This window comes from Eretmochelys imbricata, chromosome 16 (assembly GCF_965152235.1).
Source record: "Eretmochelys imbricata isolate rEreImb1 chromosome 16, rEreImb1.hap1, whole genome shotgun sequence".
Lineage (NCBI taxonomy): Eukaryota > Metazoa > Chordata > Testudines > Cheloniidae > Eretmochelys > Eretmochelys imbricata.
In genome coordinates, this window is record NC_135587.1 from 22,001,793 (window position 1) to 22,019,443 (window position 17,651).

A 17,651-nucleotide genomic window follows, 5' to 3' on the forward strand; every position below is an offset into this window, starting at 1 on the left:
AAATTGATACCAATTTTCTTATTCTCAAACTTTGTTGCATTAGTCTAAATTTTAGATTTTGTAATCTTCTTTGAGACTCAGAGCATAAAGGAAAATGAAGTAGGTAACTGTATAGTACTATTGCCTCTGAAGACCTGGATTCAACTTCATGTATAGTAAATTAGGTAATTCATCCACAGACAGATATTTTTAATTAAAAATCCACTGTTGCAGTTTGCTCTAATTAATCTGACTTTCATGATTGCTCATCACAGTGTAAGTTTCCTATCTGTTATATATTTGATTATTCTGTATTTTAACTATTCAGCATCATAAATGTTGCAAAACTAAAGTGAAATTTGAAGTATCCTGATGTTCTAATTCTGACCTTCTGCAGTGAGGTTATATGATTTTTTGTACTGCTTTCTAGTATTGTTGTTGTAATTTGAAATAGTGCTGACACTTATATAAATATGTGCAGCTAAAACAGTGTTGCAGCAGAAGAGCTGTCGTCCACCTGTTCCTATTTCCAATGCAACTAAACGAAGTTTCATGGCTAGTCCAGCTAGTACAAGTCCAGCAGACCTGCAGCCTTCAATTCAGCTACCCCCAGAAGCTTGCAACAGGTATTACCTGCACCCTGAAGAATCTGACTATCTGTAAGTCTCTTTCTGTCTCTAGATTCATCGTCTTCCTTCTATTTCCAGTTGGGTAATCTAGGAATTTCTATTACTGCTAAATTATCTGGTTTTGTTATATATGTGAGTTTAAGGTCTTTGCACTCAGTCTCTAAAACGTGTACAAGTCTCAAGTTTAAGGAAATATTTGACAGTGGTATATGTGATCTTCATAGCATGAGCGAAAAACTCTAATCGTGATAGCAATATCACTGTATTAAAAGCTGGACTAATTCTTTGTTAGGCAAAATTTTAAAAAGGAAAGCTATTCTGGAATGGCAGTGTTACTGGTGATTTCTTATGAATGACCATACAGAAAACAAAACAAAAACCCAAACTGAAATCAGTCTACTGTATGGACAGAAGAAGAAAAAGAGAACAGTAAGCAAGAGAAATGTTTGAGGGGAAAAACAGACTAGTTTGGATCTCCATTCTAATGTTGCTTTCCATGCTGCTGATAACTGGAAGTCTTTTAATGGTTACTGGCAATTCTGGAGTAGAGAATGGTACCCTCAAAAATGGTAGCGTACCTAGCTATTCTTCGAGTGACGGTACGGCTTCATGATTCCTATTCTTTGTAGAGGATGGGGATACACCTGGTGGGCTGCTCTTATGAGAGGTAGTAGCATTATTTAGTACGGAGGAAAGTGGACTGAGAGAAGGGACTTATCTATGCTAAAGCCTAGAAAACAATTAGCTAGACCAAGTCAAGGACTACCATCTCTTCAGATGATGTTGATCAGGACACAAATAGAGGTGTGTAAAAATTGCCTTACTGGAACAGACCATTGATTCATTTAGCACATTATTATGCCTCAATGACCATACAAGCTGCCAGGAAAAAAAAGGTGAAGAACCCTGAGGTGGACAGTTTGCAGTAACCAGCCCACTGGGGACATTCCTGCCTAATCTCCTCAGAAATTGGCTTGTGCCCTAAAGCATGGGTGTTTATATGCCTTCAAACCTTTTTTTTTTTTAAAAAAATAATCCTATCTAATGTAGCCATGGATGTTCTGATTATTCATATAAATGTCCAATTTCATGCATTCGGTTAAGGTTTTGGCCTCAATGATACCTTGTGGCAATGAATCCCACAGTTTAATTGTGTAAATTTTTCCTTTTCAATTTTAGAGTTGCAGCCTTTCAAATTCATCAACATTTACCTTTTCATATATTATGAAAGGAGGTAAATAGGACCAACCAGTTTACCTTCTCTTTATTTATACATTATGACCCCCCTTTTTTTGTTTCCCCTAAACTAAATGGTCCCAGTCTTTTCAGTCTCTCTTCGTATGGACACTTTCTTTTCTTGCTTCTAATACATTTTATTACTGTCTCTGAACCTTGTTTATTACTACTATATCTCTTGTCAGGGAATGTGAAAGGTGGGGACATACCAATGGCATATTATTTTCAGTATTAGTTTCCATTATAATCCTTACACAGGATTATAACATTTTAACTTTTTTCACAACTGCTGGATGTAAAGCAAAGGGATTGGTTGAACTATCCACAGTGACAAGCAGGTTTTTCCCCTGAGTTGTTAGTTAACTTAGAACCCACTAAATTGTATGAAAAGTTCAAGTTGTTATTATTTTAGAGAGAACTATCGATTAAGAAGTTGAGGCAGCAGAGCTGTGGATGGTAGCACTTTAGGAGCCAGTCTGTTAGTTCATTTTGTCTTTTGATGTAACAACCACAAAAATCTGCTACAGCATGGCATTTTGGTTTTGTCTTGTAACCCTGTAGCTTTCGTGACAACATACATATTTTCACATATTCATGACAATATATTTAACTTTGGCACCGATCATATTGCAGATGGTTGCTTCAGTTTAACAGCCTATTCTGGATATGTAAAATCTCTCTAACTGATTTGGGTTAAAACTCTCTGGATTTCTTTTCAAGTATTCTATTCTCTTTCGGATTTAATCGTAAGATTAAACTAAAATCTTAACTCTAGGTTACTTTTGAAGAGGTGTAGGAATATAAAATTATTCAATCTTCCCTCGGTCCTCTTTCCATTAGTTATATATGTATTTGTCTCCAGTATATTGTTAAATGAGTTACATAGTAAGATCACTGCATGTGAATAAGTAAAACATGTCAATTTGATTTTCAGTAGTAGACTGAAATGTATAATACTGTAACTGAAATATCGATTTTAATTTTTCATATGCAGCGTAGAATAACTTTCACCAGTTCTTTTATTCAGTGATACGTTTTTTCTTGGCAAGAATGGTAGGGTATCGGCTATCAGGTAACTTTCCTAGTATGTCGCTTTCCTTCTACCTTTCTAGAAAAGGTTTTCTCATGGAAGTGATTAAGTTGTTTTTGGTTTTTTCCTTAGTGGCAAAGGAAGCCCTGCCTTTAGCCCATCCCATCCATTACTGCCTTTGAGACAGAAGCAACAGAAATCATTGCAAGGGGAGGATAGCTCTGGTAAGCCTTCTATCTCAAATTTGTATGACAGTGTCCGGTGAGTTTTCTACACTGGATCACACCTATCCCTTAACATGTGACACTGTCAGAAATTTTTTTTTTCTGGATTTAGAGACTCTAACTTAAACCTTTTTATGAACATACATATTTTTAAAGAGTTGATGTAATCCTTTGTATACTGCAGTATTTGCCTTAAAGATGGTTAAATAGAGGCCATATTGGTTATTGTATTTTTAAAAGGCTTAATGTTAATCTGTAATACAGTATTCAGAGAATCCATCTGAATTTTCAGAGGCTTTTAAAAACATAGGCATACTGAGAACATAATGAATTGTAAATGCAGACCTCTTTTTGGCAGGAACTAGACTGCGTGTTCATCTAGTGAATATAAAGGTGACAAGGAGTCAGGATTCCTCCTGTTCCCAGTGCTCTCACAGACTTGCTGTGTGAGTCTGGCAACTCACTTTATCATTCTTCAATATTGTGTATGTTAAGCAAAACTGACTTTTGAGGATGGATTTTGGGATTAATCAATCTGGAAGATGTTGACCAAGAAGTAGCCAGGGTTGGAAGGGACCTCAGGAGGTCATCTAGTCCAACCCCCTGCTCAAAGCAGGACCAATCCCCAATTTTTGCCCCCAATCCCTAAATGGCCCCCTCAAGGATTGAACTCACAACCCTTGGTTTAGCAGGCCAATGCTCAAACCACTGAGCTATCCCTCCCCCCTTAATTCGGGGGAAAGGTGGGGAGATGAGTTGCATTTGTTGCTATATGTGGTTCATAAGTGAACAATCTAAAATTGAATTAAACAACAGTCAATCAATATGCAGTCACATATGTATCTATTGTGGTTAAAGATTGCTTCAGAATTTAATATTGACCATATAAATTTCTTGATATGAAAAGGATTTTTAAGATGTCTTCAAGAAAAATATGGTAAGAGTGCAAAGTATTATCAATATAATTTGTTTCAAAAGTGAGTGTGCTTCTTAATTAAATGTACAAGAAATGAACACAAACAATTTGAGTTTCTTGGCACAAAAAAAGCAGCAACGTATCAGAGGTGTGGAGACCTTTGACAAAAGGGTTAGGAAATAAGATGGTTGTCAATAAAAGCAAATTTACTCAGTGTTCCAATATGTTTTGCATATCTTTGTATTGAGAATTATTTTTTAAAAATGGCTGTATGAAAGGATCATATTCAAGTTTTATATTTATAATTAAAACAAATGCTAGATGACTTGTTTTATAATCTTTGATATTAAGGATTTCTTTATACCTATATTGTCTACAGTCCTCCTAAAACACATCCATTTGTTGCAGGTTAGCTTTTACTTTTCATATCTGTTTTAAATATTGAATTTGGTTTTATTTCATTTTTTCCTGCTTAAGTATGCTAAGGTTTACCTGTTTTATGCTGCCATCTCTTGGTGATGTAGTTTATTGTGTTTAATGTTTTAAAATGATGATATAAAAACACCATTGCCAAAGCTTTCAGTAAACATTTAAAAAATATTATAGGTCATAGACATCGTTCTAATTCTTTGACACGAGTTGATGGGCAGCCACGAGGTTCTGTTCTTGCATGGCCAGAGAAAAAACCCAGGTAATTGCTCTGTTTGATGTAAGAACTTTCTTTGTTCAGAAGGGGGGGTTAGACTATATGGCAAGTTGACTGCAGTAGTGTGTAGTCTGAATTGTTGGGAGCCAGGCATATGTAGTATATTTAACTTTATTTAAACACACTGGCCTACATGTTCAGAGGTGATTGGTGATTTGGGTGCCTCAATCTTTGGGTGACAATTTGAGATGCCTAAAGGGATGTGATTTTTTTTTTTTTTCAGAAAGTGGCAAACACTGCCCAGCCTCTCAAGGTCAAGGCATCTCAAATTGCCACCTGGTATCACTAGTCACTCTTGATATAGGCCAGATTTTTATATGTTGTAGTCACTGCAAATTTTTTACTTTTGCATCAGTAGATTCTCTTTAATGCCTCTGTCTCTTCTAGGCCTCTGTCTCAGCCAACACCATTTGCTCTTCATCATGCCACAAGTAGCGATGTGGACCCTGGATCTGGTGATAGCATTAGCCTGGCTAGATCTATCAGTAAAGACAGCCTAGCTTCAAATATTGTCAATCTAACTCCGAAACACCAGTCTCATCCTTCATCAATGAAAACGAATGGAAAAAGCTTGCTGAATAATGTTGAAATTGAGGATGAAGATGAAGAACTTATTGCAATAATCAGATCTGATGAACTACCAGACAGGGGTGATCTCAACCTGAAAACTGTATCATCCAGGGCACCTAGCCTAGTTGCAACCGCATGGTCTTCAAAAACACAAAGTGAGGCAGTAGAAAGCAAACCAGATAGTTTTTATTTAGAACCTTTAATGCCTGCAGTCCTAAAACCAGCAAAGGAAAAACAAATGATCAATAAAGAGGATGAGTGTGGCGAGGGGAAACAAAGGGGCTTCATAACAAAAAGGCTAAATGAGGGGCACGTCCCTATGGTCCGTAAAAAAGCAAATAGCAGTCATGGGGATCATGATATTAATAGGACTTTTACTCCAATTTCTAGTTCTGATTTCACCGCAGTTCAAGCTCCCTGTAATGCAGATTCAATGACACTCTTCGAGGCAGGATTAGAAGCTCCTAGTCCGTTAGCTAGTAGCAGTTTAGAGCCTTCGTCTCAGGAGCAATCCACTGGAGGATTCTTCCTTCATACTGCCAAAGTTGATGAAGATGTAACGAGCAAAGTCAATGTCAGCTACGTGAAAAGTACTAATCCACATGTTCCCAGTACCACATGGACTATGGTGAGACAAGATTCTGATTCAGATCTCGATGCAGAGGTGGCTGAACGAGATTTGGTGGAAGTAGATGACCATCCAGTAGTCACTAAATATATAGGTGAAGAAGAATCGGCAAAGTTACAAGAGGATATGAAGGTAAAGGAACACGAAGATAAGGATGATGCCAGTGGACGTTCAAGTCCATGTCTGAGTACAATTTCTCAAGTTAGCAGTGTGTCCATGACTAGTGGGAGTGTCAGAATGACTAACTTTGCAGAACGGAAGCTCCAAAGACTTAATAGCTATGAAACAAAGTCCAGTACAAGTAGTTCCCAAAAGACCACACCAGATGGGTCAGAGAGCTGCCCAGCACCATTAACGACATGGAAACAAAAGCGAGAGCAAAGCCCCACCAGACAAAATAAAGATAATGTCAATCTCTTGGCTTCTGAACTGGTACAGCTCCATATGCAGTTGGAGGAGAAGCGAAGAGCAATAGAAGCTCAAAAGAAAAAAATGGAGGCTCTGTCTGCTAGGCAGCGACTAAAGCTGGGTAAGGCAGCTTTCTTGCATGTTGTTAAAAAAGGGAAAGCTGTTGATGTTCCACAGCCACTTAAACCAGAACACTTTGCAAAAGAATACTCTCGGAATAGTGGTGAAGATTTAGATGATGTGTCTTTGAGTTCAAAGTCTGAGGAATTTCTCGTAAGAGAGGAAGAGAGAGAAGAAATGCTTTATGATTCACAAGAAGTAACAAAAGTGAAAATGCAAGAAAACATAGCTTTTGTTGAGCTACACAAACCAAAAGAATCTGCTGCTATGCATGAAATAGAAAAAAGCAAGATTATTTCTGCTGCTCTTCTAGAAGATAATGGTGCTGAAGTGGTGGATATAAATGAATGTGATCTTTCCATTGAAAAACTAAATGAAACAATCAGTACGCTTCAGCAGGCTATATTAAAGATTTCTCACCAGCAAGAACTTCTTATGAAATCTCCAACGGTACCATCACCAAGTACAAGAAATAATTCACAGGATCAAAAGGTAAAACCATCAATTCATTTTGTTGAACCCCTCTCTCCAACTGGAATGAGCAATCTTCGTAAACCACCTCGACTTGTTCAAGGGCGGAGTCCTCGCTCTGGAAGACCAGTTGAACTGAAAGTTGCTAAAGACAGACATCAAAACTCAACACGTATTAAAACCCCAACACAAAGTGTAGAAACCTTACCACATTTAAGACCATTTCCATCTAATAATACATTCAGGACACCAACAGAAACTGGTTTTGAAAATAGTCCAGATCATGGAAGTGGCTCTCAAGATAAGTTTTTCTTTGATAGCTATAGATGCCATGATGAGAGTAATCAACGGGCATGTGTTCTTTCCACTTCCAAAGACGCAAATATTCTCTCTGAAATGAGCAAAGATATGAATAGCAGCTTAAAAGAAGGATTAAATTCTTCCGATTGCTCAGGAAAAGAAAACGTCCCAGTGGATGAACCACTGAGAAGCAAGGTTAATCTCATAGAAGTAGACCTGTCTGACTTAAAAGCCCCGGATGAAGAAGGAGAAATTGAAAGTCAGGATAGCTCTACAGACATAATTAATGAAGGTGATCAGAAGTCTGGGGTAGGGTTTTTCTTCAAGGTAAGCACAGGACATTTTCATTTTCATGTATATGAAGCATCATTAGACATTTGTTTAATATTAGAATCTAGTGTGTCTGTTTATTCCTCAAACTCCTTTGGCTCAACTCACCACAGTGTGGATGCGCTTTTATGATAAAACTTGAATCTGAAAAAAGCTCTTTGTATAGAAAAGAGTTCTTTAAACTCATGGATGAAATCCTGGCCTAATTGAAGTCAATGGCAAAGCTCCTGTTGATTTCAATGGCACCAGGAATTTACTCCATATTTTTTTTTTACTAATATGGTCAAAGGGATTTATTCTCTATATTCAGAAGATAAATGCAATGGGAAGAATACGTTGCCTGCATTACATATATATTTTATGAAAGTAACTTACTATTGCTCATTTACCATCCTGTTCTCAAAAGTTGGGATAGGGAAAAAAGGATTGGCTGGAATACACATTTCATTTTCACTATGCAGTTATTAGATTGGGTGGGCAAACTTTTTGGCCCGAGGGCTACATCGGGGTTGCAAAACTATAGGGAGGGCCAGGTAGGGAAGGCTGTGTCTCCCCAAACAGCCTGGCCCCCACCCCCTATCCGCTCCCTCCCACTTCCTGCCCCTGACTGTCCCTCTCAGAACCCCTGACCCATCCAAACCCGCCCCCTATCCAACCACCCCTTCTCCCTGTGCCCTGACTGCCCTGACCCCTATCGACATCCCCGCCCCCAACAGACCCCCTGGAATTCCCACACCTATCCAGCCCCCCCGTTCCCCCTTCCCTGACCGCTCCCTGCTCTCTGTCCCCTGACTGCCCCCCTGAGATCCCCCGCCCCCTCATGCCGGAGCCAGCCACGCTCCAGGAGCGGTGGGCCAGAGTGCTGAGGCTGCAGGAGAGGAGGAACAGAAGGGGAGGGGCTGGGGACTAGCCTCCCCAGCTGGGAGCTTAGGGGCCAGGCAGGACAGTCCCGTGGGCCGGATGTGGCCTGTGGACCATAGTTTGCCCACCTCTGCATTAGATGTATGAAGCTGGATATAATTTCAACAATCTGTTAACTTCATGACTAAGTTCCATGCTACTGGAGGCATATTAAACGGTCATTTACTTCTGGTGATTCAGTTTCCAGATATCATCTGATACTCTTCAATCTGTATAATGTGAGCCATGGTGGTAGAAATAATGGAAACAATATTAAAATATTTTAAAAGCCTGTTAAAGGTATATACCTTCCAGATACATAAACTACGTTCTGTTATTTTAAGGTTTGTTGTGGTATACATGAAACTGTCTGAGATAAATAATTAAAAATAACTGTGTTTTGTTAATTTAAACATCCTGTCAAACAAATAATTGGGTTCCCCATGAGATGATTTAATCTGTCACTACCATTTTATCTTGCATCCTGGGAACTCTAAGAAGCATCTTCAAGGTTGCAGAAATACTTCATCTGCAATTTTTGAATTGTTTGACTCTCCATTTGGTGTTCTGACGTAACTGTAGCTTGAAATATTTACCCGACACCACGAAGTTGCAAACATACAAAAGATGGATGTTGTGGCTATAGTTCCTGGCAGATATAAACGCATGCACGAGTGAAAACTTTGTGTGATATATGTCCAGCTGCTGGAAAATGAGAATTTTGATATCATCTGACAAACTTCTTGTATCTACCTCCTATTTCCAGTGAGTTGAGGAGGAGAGGGAGCGCTACATCTTTTTCTCTTTCTTGCTATCTTCCTTGCCCAGGCTGCTGGAAGGGGATGGAAGGTTTCTTTCCTCCATCCACTGGCTGATATTAAGAAAAAACTTTTTCCTTTATTGGTCTCTTCCATCCTACATTTTCTGGAGGCTTTTTTCCCCCAAATGTGTGCCTTTTTGAAAACATAAATTCTGTCTTTTGTGTATTGAAATCGTTTCTCTGCTGCTCATCTGTTGAGCTGGACAGGGTATAGAATTATTTGCATAACTGGTCATAAAAATTTCAGCAAAGCATTTTTGATCAGAGTTAGCCTATTCATCAAAATTAAAGCATTTGGCAGGATCACATCAATTGCAACAAAATTTTGACAGAACCATACCTCCAAGGCAGGTTTCAAAACCTGGCTGGTTTCCTGTTAGCTTACCTGCCCAACATGTCAGCAGCCCTCATTATGGGCTGGGTTTTCAGGCTCCCAGTTCCTTGGCAGCCTAGATGTCTATTCTCCTGGCTCAACAGCTGCCTGAGCTCCCAGGGCTTCCATGGCTTTAAAGCAGCCCACCATATGGGCTGCCTCAGAGTTGGGACTGCCAGGGTCCCCAGCACACGGTAGAGATGTGCAGAGAATGGTAATTTTGTTACATGGAGAATTTAGAAATTTCCAGGTTTTTCTCCAGATTGGCGCAAAACCATATCTTGAAATCCTCTGCTAAAGGGAATTACTGTTTCCCAGCCAGCTCTAATTATCTGTATTGTGGTACTGCATGGGAGCCTAGGTCCTGGACGAGGGGCCATTGTGTAGGGCACTGTACAAACATATAACAAAAAGATGGTTCTTGCTCCAAGGATATTAAATCTAAATAATGCACTAACAGGCCTTCTTTGTTTCATCACTAGCTCTAGAATGTGTAAGGGCAAGTTATTAGAGCTGAATTATATTAATGCTATGATATTTATAGAAGCACTAAATATTTTTCAAATGTAATATTCTTTGCAGCTGTTAAAATTTAAAGAAGCTACAGGATATTGTGTATGCTTGCGTTTCTCTATAGTTTTAATTATAGTGAGTATCACAAGCACGGCAACTTCACAGTGTCTTTTAAATTCTAATTAATTTAGTTTGAAAGAGAAGCTGTTTAAACTTCAGTGAATTTGACTTTTGCCTTGGTATAGTATAGTTTGGTAGTAATTCACTCCAGTAAGTACATTTGTAGAATAGAATTACTGATACAGGATATCCTGGCCAATGTGAGAATTACATTGCACGGTGTAGTTTGCAGTTTAAGATATGCTTCCTGTATTTTGTATGTTTTGATAATGAAATTATAGTGGACTATGAGGCTGATTTTCCCCCTTGGATCTCCATGAACACTAAATGTGTATTTTTCACAAGATTTTCTTATTGAGCAAAAACGCTGAAAACTACTTATGTAGTGCACAACTCCTTAACTTATTATATTGTGAAGTCTGGTAAAGTGTAGACTTCACTGGGTATTTGGAAACTATTCTATACCAGTAGAGTAGATTATTGGAATGTATCTTATTCATTCCTCGAGGTACTCACAGCATAAAAATGAGCTTTTTGAAGTTTTCACTTTTGACCCCAAGTATTTGTTGATCTCCAGTGTCATGTCCCTTCTCCTACCTCCAAAGCTTTGTATCTTACGTGGAATTTCAATTCTGCAGGATGAACAGAAAGCAGAAGATGAACTAGCAAAAAAGCGCGCAGCATTCCTTTTGAAACAGCAGCGGAAAGCTGAAGAGGCTCGGATCCGAAAACAGCAGCTTGAGGCAGAAGTTGAACAAAAAAGAGACGAAGCCCGGTAAATGTAACATTTACACTGCTATGGAAAAGAATAATTTTACAGCCTATCTTTTTCCTTCAGAAAATGGGAAGTTATTAGATTCTGAAAACCATGTTTGCCTTTCAGTCGCAAAGCTGAAGAGGACCGAATACGAAAAGAGGAAGAGAAGGCCCGAAGAGAACTCATCAAACAAGAATACTTGAGAAAAAAACAGCAGCAAATTTTGGAAGAGCAAGGACTTGGAAAACCCAAATCAAAACCCAAGAAACCTAGGCCAAAGTCTGTCCATCGAGAAGAGTCATACAGTGATTCAGGAACAAAGTGTTCTTCTACACGTAAGTGTTTTTTCATTCCCACTCGAGTCCACAATCTGTTTTAGCAAAATCATATTTCATGTCGTCTTTTTTTCCTATAGCTGATAATCTAAGTAGTGCTCAGTCTGGTTCCAGCCTGTCTTTGGCCTCAGCAGCAACTACTGAACCTGAAAGCATACACTCTGGTGGCACTCCTTCCCAACGGTAAAGACCATTAAAAATAAATTCTATATTATGAAATCGGACTGGGATTAAATGTTGATGATGTAATGAATAATTCTTAATTTATTTTATAAAGTTATTAATAGGCATAAAATGGCATCTGGATGGGGTTCTTCATCGGTTCTATTTGGATCTAAATTTTTTTATAATACACATTACCTTGTATTCATCTTTTAAAAATAGGGATGATAGAAACTGGCCATCTTTTGGGAGGGGCAGTTATGCTGGAGAATTGCTTTTCTCATTAAGAGAAAATGCCTGGTGAATGTGAAATTTATTTAACAAAAAACTCAAACTGGTGATCCCCTGCTTTGCTCCAACAGAGTAGAGTCAATGGAATCCTTACCAATATTGAGCAGGAATCCAAGCAGAAACACAGAGAGAGATTGGGAAAATGCGTCAACAGCATCTTCAATTGCTTCAGTGGCAGAGTACACAGGTAAATGCTTTCATTTTAGGTTAATCATTTCTAACTAACAAGTATTAAATAATGCCAAACAAATAATAAATGTTATGGTGTGATGAGTTCTTGTTTCTGGAAGCTCAGGTGTGTTAGAATGCTTGAATGTTTCGAAAGTGCCAGTGATCTAATTTAAATAGTGAATATTAGATATAGAAAATGCTTCAGATGTGTTTCATTTTATATGTATTACTTTTTGCTATAATCAGTGCAAAATCCTTCAATATTTGGAGTTGCTGCAATAGGTAGGTAAAATCAACATTGTTGTAATGAATTTGGGAGAAACTTTTTGCTAATTTGTTCCATAAACACAATGCTTATAGTCTTGGTGGCTACTTGTGAGCTTCCTAGTTGTTAGCTGCTGAGCCAGAATGTTAGTTGCCTGATGTAGCTGCTGAGGGAATGGGAAAAGGATTTTAAAGTAGAAAATGGTTGCTCGGAAAGAGGGGATTCCCCAGAAGCCTAAAATTCCCACTAGAACTTTGCCAGCTTCTAGTACAGATTCAGGTGCATATGTAAGAATGAGGAACCCCTCTGGGTTTATGCACTGGAAAGAGAATCCATCCATGACTGTGTTGAGTCCTTCAGTACATACAGGATAAACTTTTATTTAAAGTTACTTTTCACTTAGTTTTTTTAAATCCGTGATGCTTCCTTAAAGAAGTGATATTTTGCATCATAAACATGTAAGCCATTGTTCCCATCAATTTGAAACTGCAGCTTTTAGCTTTACATATTTATTTAATAGAATTAAAATTTAAGAACCATTATTAAATTTACCTAGTTATAATATTTAGTAAATAACTCGTTTCTTATCTTTCTTAGGTCCAAAATTATTTAAAGAACCCAGCAGCAAGTCAAACAAACCAATTATTCACAATGCTATATCCCATTGCTGTCTTGCTGGAAAAGTGAATGAACCACATAAGAATTCAATATTAGAGGTAAGTAGTTATTTATTAAAACTGCAGTGTTAGTTTACTGCAGGTGCATTCATATAACCTGTAAGGCTTATTTCATAATTTTGTTAATAGCATGTTATCTTGAATGCTCTTCCCATAACGTGCCTATGAAGTCAAGCATGTTGTTGTTTTCATTAACACAGCAGACTGATGTTCTTCTTTCTTCCTCCCTCCTTATTCCTCCCTTCCCCAAATCTGCATTTGGAAGAATTTTCTGCATGCTCCTTTTTAAACAATTAGGAAAGTTGAAAATTAAGTTCAGTTTTATTTGTTAAAATGTGGATGTTTCCATTTGGCAACACGTGTTCTGAGTCAAACACATTCATTTACTTGGAGGTGGTCAGTGATGCAAAGTTAAGCAGAAGTAGGCTTTAAGGAAAGAAAAATTAACTTTAGTGTTTAAATGCTACAATGATAATATTAGAGAAAAACTTAAGCTAGATAGATTTGAAGGATGAGGCAAAAGGATAATCATTAAAAATCTTGAGGCAATTTCTTTTTACTACTGAGAAAAAAGACTTTTTCCCAGTTTGTGGAAATAATGTGTCCTAAGATACTGTTATGAGCTGGGTTCGCTTACATCAGAAAAGGATTTCATTTGTGATTTCTGAGATTTCTCAAATAAACTCAGTTTTGTTTCAGAAATATGTATAGTGTCTTACACCATCACAAACAATAATTTGCAAAAATTAAAAACAGTTTTTTATGTGAAGCAAGTAAATATAAATGCCCAAGGACTGCATTTCCAGAAGTCCTGATGTGATGTACATATGAGACTAACTGTACCACAACCGAAGGAAGGGCAGCTCTGCTTTATGGTGGGGAGGAAGGAGGTCAGAAACTGCTGTAACAAGGTGCTTGGTGGTCAGCTTTGCAGCAATGTCTCTCTGTCTCTGTCTGTCGCGCACACGCACACACACACCGGAGTGTGCATAACGGGTGGGGCAAGTCTCTTTGTTCCACACAGTGAGGAAGCCAGCACTCTCCCTCCTTCCCTCCCTCCCCTAGTGGAGGCAAATGGCAGGTTGGGTTAGGACCTGCTGTAGGCATTACGCTAGTACCCCTTTTTCCCACGCTACCGGAATTGGCTTCAGTGGTGTATGGTTTTTTCACCTTCCCCACAGTGGGTGTGAGGGAGGACCTTTTCTGGTGAATAGAAAAGGTGTTAGCAACTTATTTTGTAAGGTTGGGTGGATGTTGAGTGCAGGTACTCCATAGGGAGGGCAGCCAGTGATCAGATAAATGGCCTGGTGAAGGACTTAAAAGGGGAGGTACTGGATAAAGGAGCAGAACAGGGGAGGGGGTTGGGGACTCCTATGATTGGTACGGCAGGTAAAAGCTTAGTGCTCCTCTATGGGTTAGTCACCAGGAGGTGCTCATATAGCAAGAGAATGTCAAGTTTTCATCCCTGTAGCCCAATGTAATTAGTGTATCCAATCCCTGTATTTTAAGCAATATATTATCATTGCAGGGTAGGATTTCTATGCTATTAATATCAAATACAGAAGAAATTAAGTTAATTAGATCACTGTTTGTATATTGGATGGTACTGGCTTTTCCCTTTTCTCGCTCTTCTGTGTAATAATAATTTTTTTCAAAGTTTATTCTAAACTTATTTTTAAATTTGACAACATTAAAATAAGCAGAAGCGTAATGAAAATTGTTGACAAGAAAGTGTGTTGTCCTCTCCCCAGTCTGATGAGGTTTTTGCATCCCATTGTTTTTAGCTTGGAGATTCCTCTTTTAATAGTTAAGTTCTTTCTGTGTCATGAGTTCTCCTTTTCTTCAGTATTACATTATATTGTTACGTGGCAGATCAGCATCTCCTGTGCTCTGTATTAGTGTTATATCTGGAAAACCCAGCTAACAATGTTAGAGGTCATGGGGAAAACAGCAGAAAACACTATTTTAAATGTTTAACTTTTCAAAAATTCCAAATTAAGCAACTTCTAGTCTTCATACCTTTAATTTACTGAGTACCCAGTATTGCTTCATAGTCTTCTTTATGAATAGTCCTCAGCATTTTTCTTTTTTAAAATATAGGAACTAGAGAAGTGTGATGCCAACCACTACATTATTTTGTTCCGTGATGCTGGCTGCCAGTTTAGAGCACTTTACTGCTACTACCCTGACACTGAAGAAATCTACAAGCTGACTGGAACAGGGCCAAAGAGCATCAATAAGAAAATGATTGACAAGCTTTATAAATATAGCTCAGACAGAAAACAGTTTAATGTAATTCCAGCCAAAACCATGTCTGTCAGCGTGGATGCTCTTACTATTCATAACTATTTGTGGCAAGCCAAGCGACCTGCAGTGCCAAAGAAGACTCAGACTCGTAAATGACACTGAATTTTTGGGGCGAAGATTGCTGAATGGGATTACATTGAAAGAAAAAACGGTTATCGTTTTCCTCCAGTTGGGTATGAAATGTGCAGAACCGTAAACATTTTTGAGAGGCTTCTAAACAAAAACCATGGATGCAAGTAAATCAGAATGAAGGAGCAATGCCAGTGTTTTGTATGAATGATAAATCTGCTGTTACACCCAATGCTAACTACTGAAGCTTTCAAATGAGAGACTGCATGTAGCAAGATCTTTAATCAGTGGATTTCCTTTTACTTGAAGTTCTTCGTCGGTACAAATTGGGAATAATTTAGTTTGTTTTTCTCTCCACCTCTTTTCCCCATCACTCTTAAAGTTGGCAAGCTCTGAACTTCAGTAGAAGAATTGAAAACAGATCTTAGGTGGTAAGAGGGTTGTTGTTTTGTTTTTTTTTTAACGTTCTTTAGGGAAAATCATCTCGTGAGAATTTTTTTGAGGAACTGTATAATATATCAGATTGTTGTACTGTATCTGCTGCCAACATTAAGTTCAGTGCTCAGATTTCTGAAAAAGCCCCAGCCTATGCTGCTCAGAACAAAGTTTACGTACAGTATCTGTTCACTATAAGCACTGAAAGATTGCAAAGTCTGTCTTTTTTTAAAATAAAGGTTGCAAATTTAAAGATGAATATTTCTGGAACACAATCATGAAGAGGCATACAGGTGCTAATAGCTGGAATATGCCTGACTGAAACTTGAGGCAAGCTGAGTGGAGCACAGTTATCATTATTTCAGTTTCAGGTAGCGTCCTAAAGATTTGTTTGCTTTAATAAAGACAGATTCTGGTAGATGTAGAACATTTCCACTGAGCACGTTATTCCTGTATGATGGTGCACTTAAAGATCACAAATTTTAATGTTTTTATTATGTCATGAAATGTAATTCTACTTTCTTTGTCCTGTCTTTATTCTGAATGAGCAGCATGCTCTAAAATGAAGAGTATGTACATTTTTTTTTTATTTGGGGTGATATATTAATATATATTGGTTTGTTTTCTCATTTAAAAGCAATTTTTGAACAGAAATTTGCATTTGTTTCAAAAGCCCAAATAAGTCAAATGGCTTTGATTTCTTTTCATGTTGAAATATTAAATCTTGAGTTATGACCTTAAAAATCTTTGTGGTGTTCAGCAGATCAAATTTTTGTTTGGGGGGCAACAGGGCATATTTGCAGTTTTATTTGTTAATGCTCTCATTTCCCTTTACTATCAATGCTTTAAAGTAACTAGAGTGCTGTAGCTACAACATAACTTATCCATTAGCAGCATGTCCATACTACATCATACTTTGACACTACTACCTGAGGATTTTGTAGGTTTATAACTTTGATTTGCACATGTTTACTTTATTTGAGGTGTTACTTGAATATATGTCTTTTAGCGCAGAGGGCACTATTCAAATCCTAGATATAAAACTGAAGCTCTAAAATACAATATAGTGTAATTATTAAACTTTACAAAGAATGGGAGTTATAAACTGAGTCGTGTACATAAGGGGGAAAATAGGGTACGTGATAAAATGCTAGCTAGAGCAAAGTGAAGGTCTTCCATTGCAGTCTTCTCAATTCCCCACCCCACCCACCCCAATACTTTTTAAATAGGCTGCTGCAACTTTGTAAATTTTGTTAGATAGCTGGTTGCGTGTAAATAACTAAAGGCTTTATGATTTCTAAAGTGCTAAGTATTAAACACTATTATGAGTGTAATTTTTCAGTTACCATGCTTTTCATGCTTGTGCTTTATTTCTCACTGTTTGATATTATATACCATATTTATTTTATGAAGCACTGAAATTTAATAAAAATCATTAACTGATTTCCTTTTTTATTTCATGTGTACCTTTTGTTGCAACATCCTATCAAAGAACTAATCATAAGCTTTAAAGATGTGCTATTCTATGTTTACATATAGGTGAAGATTATTATAAGGCAGAAGTCGCTATAATAGTTGGCATAGTATCATCCTTTTGACCTTTTTCTAAACAATAACATTTGACCAAAATCATGTAGGGGTTTCCAGCAAAGCATACAACAGTTTAAAAAAATATTCATACTCATAGTATGTTTCATTCAAAGCACTTTGTAAATTAAGTATTTTATCACCAGTTTACATATAGAAAAACTAAGACACAGACTCTGAAGTTACACAGTGAGTCAGTGATAAAGCTAGAAATGAAATCCCAGGTCTCCTGTCTGAGTCTTGTCCCCTGTCTACTGGATCTTGTTGCTTCCCGAAGTCATTTAGTTTATTTTATTATCATCGTACAGAATTTCAAAAGCAC

General features: G+C 37.7%; 1 protein-coding gene across 2 annotated transcripts in view; it reads left to right on the forward strand.

The window, feature by feature from the left end:
- The window catches only part of CAMSAP1 (calmodulin regulated spectrin associated protein 1), a 46,295-nt gene extending 29,117 nt beyond the window's left edge, over nt 1-17,178 (forward strand). The window contains exons 9-18 of one of the 2 annotated variants that reach the window (XM_077835678.1): nt 461-638; nt 3,007-3,098; nt 4,621-4,705; nt 5,108-7,544; nt 10,912-11,048; nt 11,157-11,365; nt 11,446-11,548; nt 11,890-12,005; nt 12,852-12,970; nt 15,032-17,178. In XM_077835678.1, coding sequence (XP_077691804.1) covers nt 461-638; nt 3,007-3,098; nt 4,621-4,705; nt 5,108-7,544; nt 10,912-11,048; nt 11,157-11,365; nt 11,446-11,548; nt 11,890-12,005; nt 12,852-12,970; nt 15,032-15,334 — 3,779 coding nt within the window. In that variant the 3' untranslated portion in view covers nt 15,335-17,178. The remainder of the gene's footprint in view (nt 1-460; nt 639-3,006; nt 3,099-4,620; nt 4,706-5,107; nt 7,545-10,911; nt 11,049-11,156; nt 11,366-11,445; nt 11,549-11,889; nt 12,006-12,851; nt 12,971-15,031) is intronic. The other variant, XM_077835679.1, reaches the window with a different exon arrangement.
- The last annotated feature ends 473 nt before the right edge of the window (nt 17,179-17,651 follow it).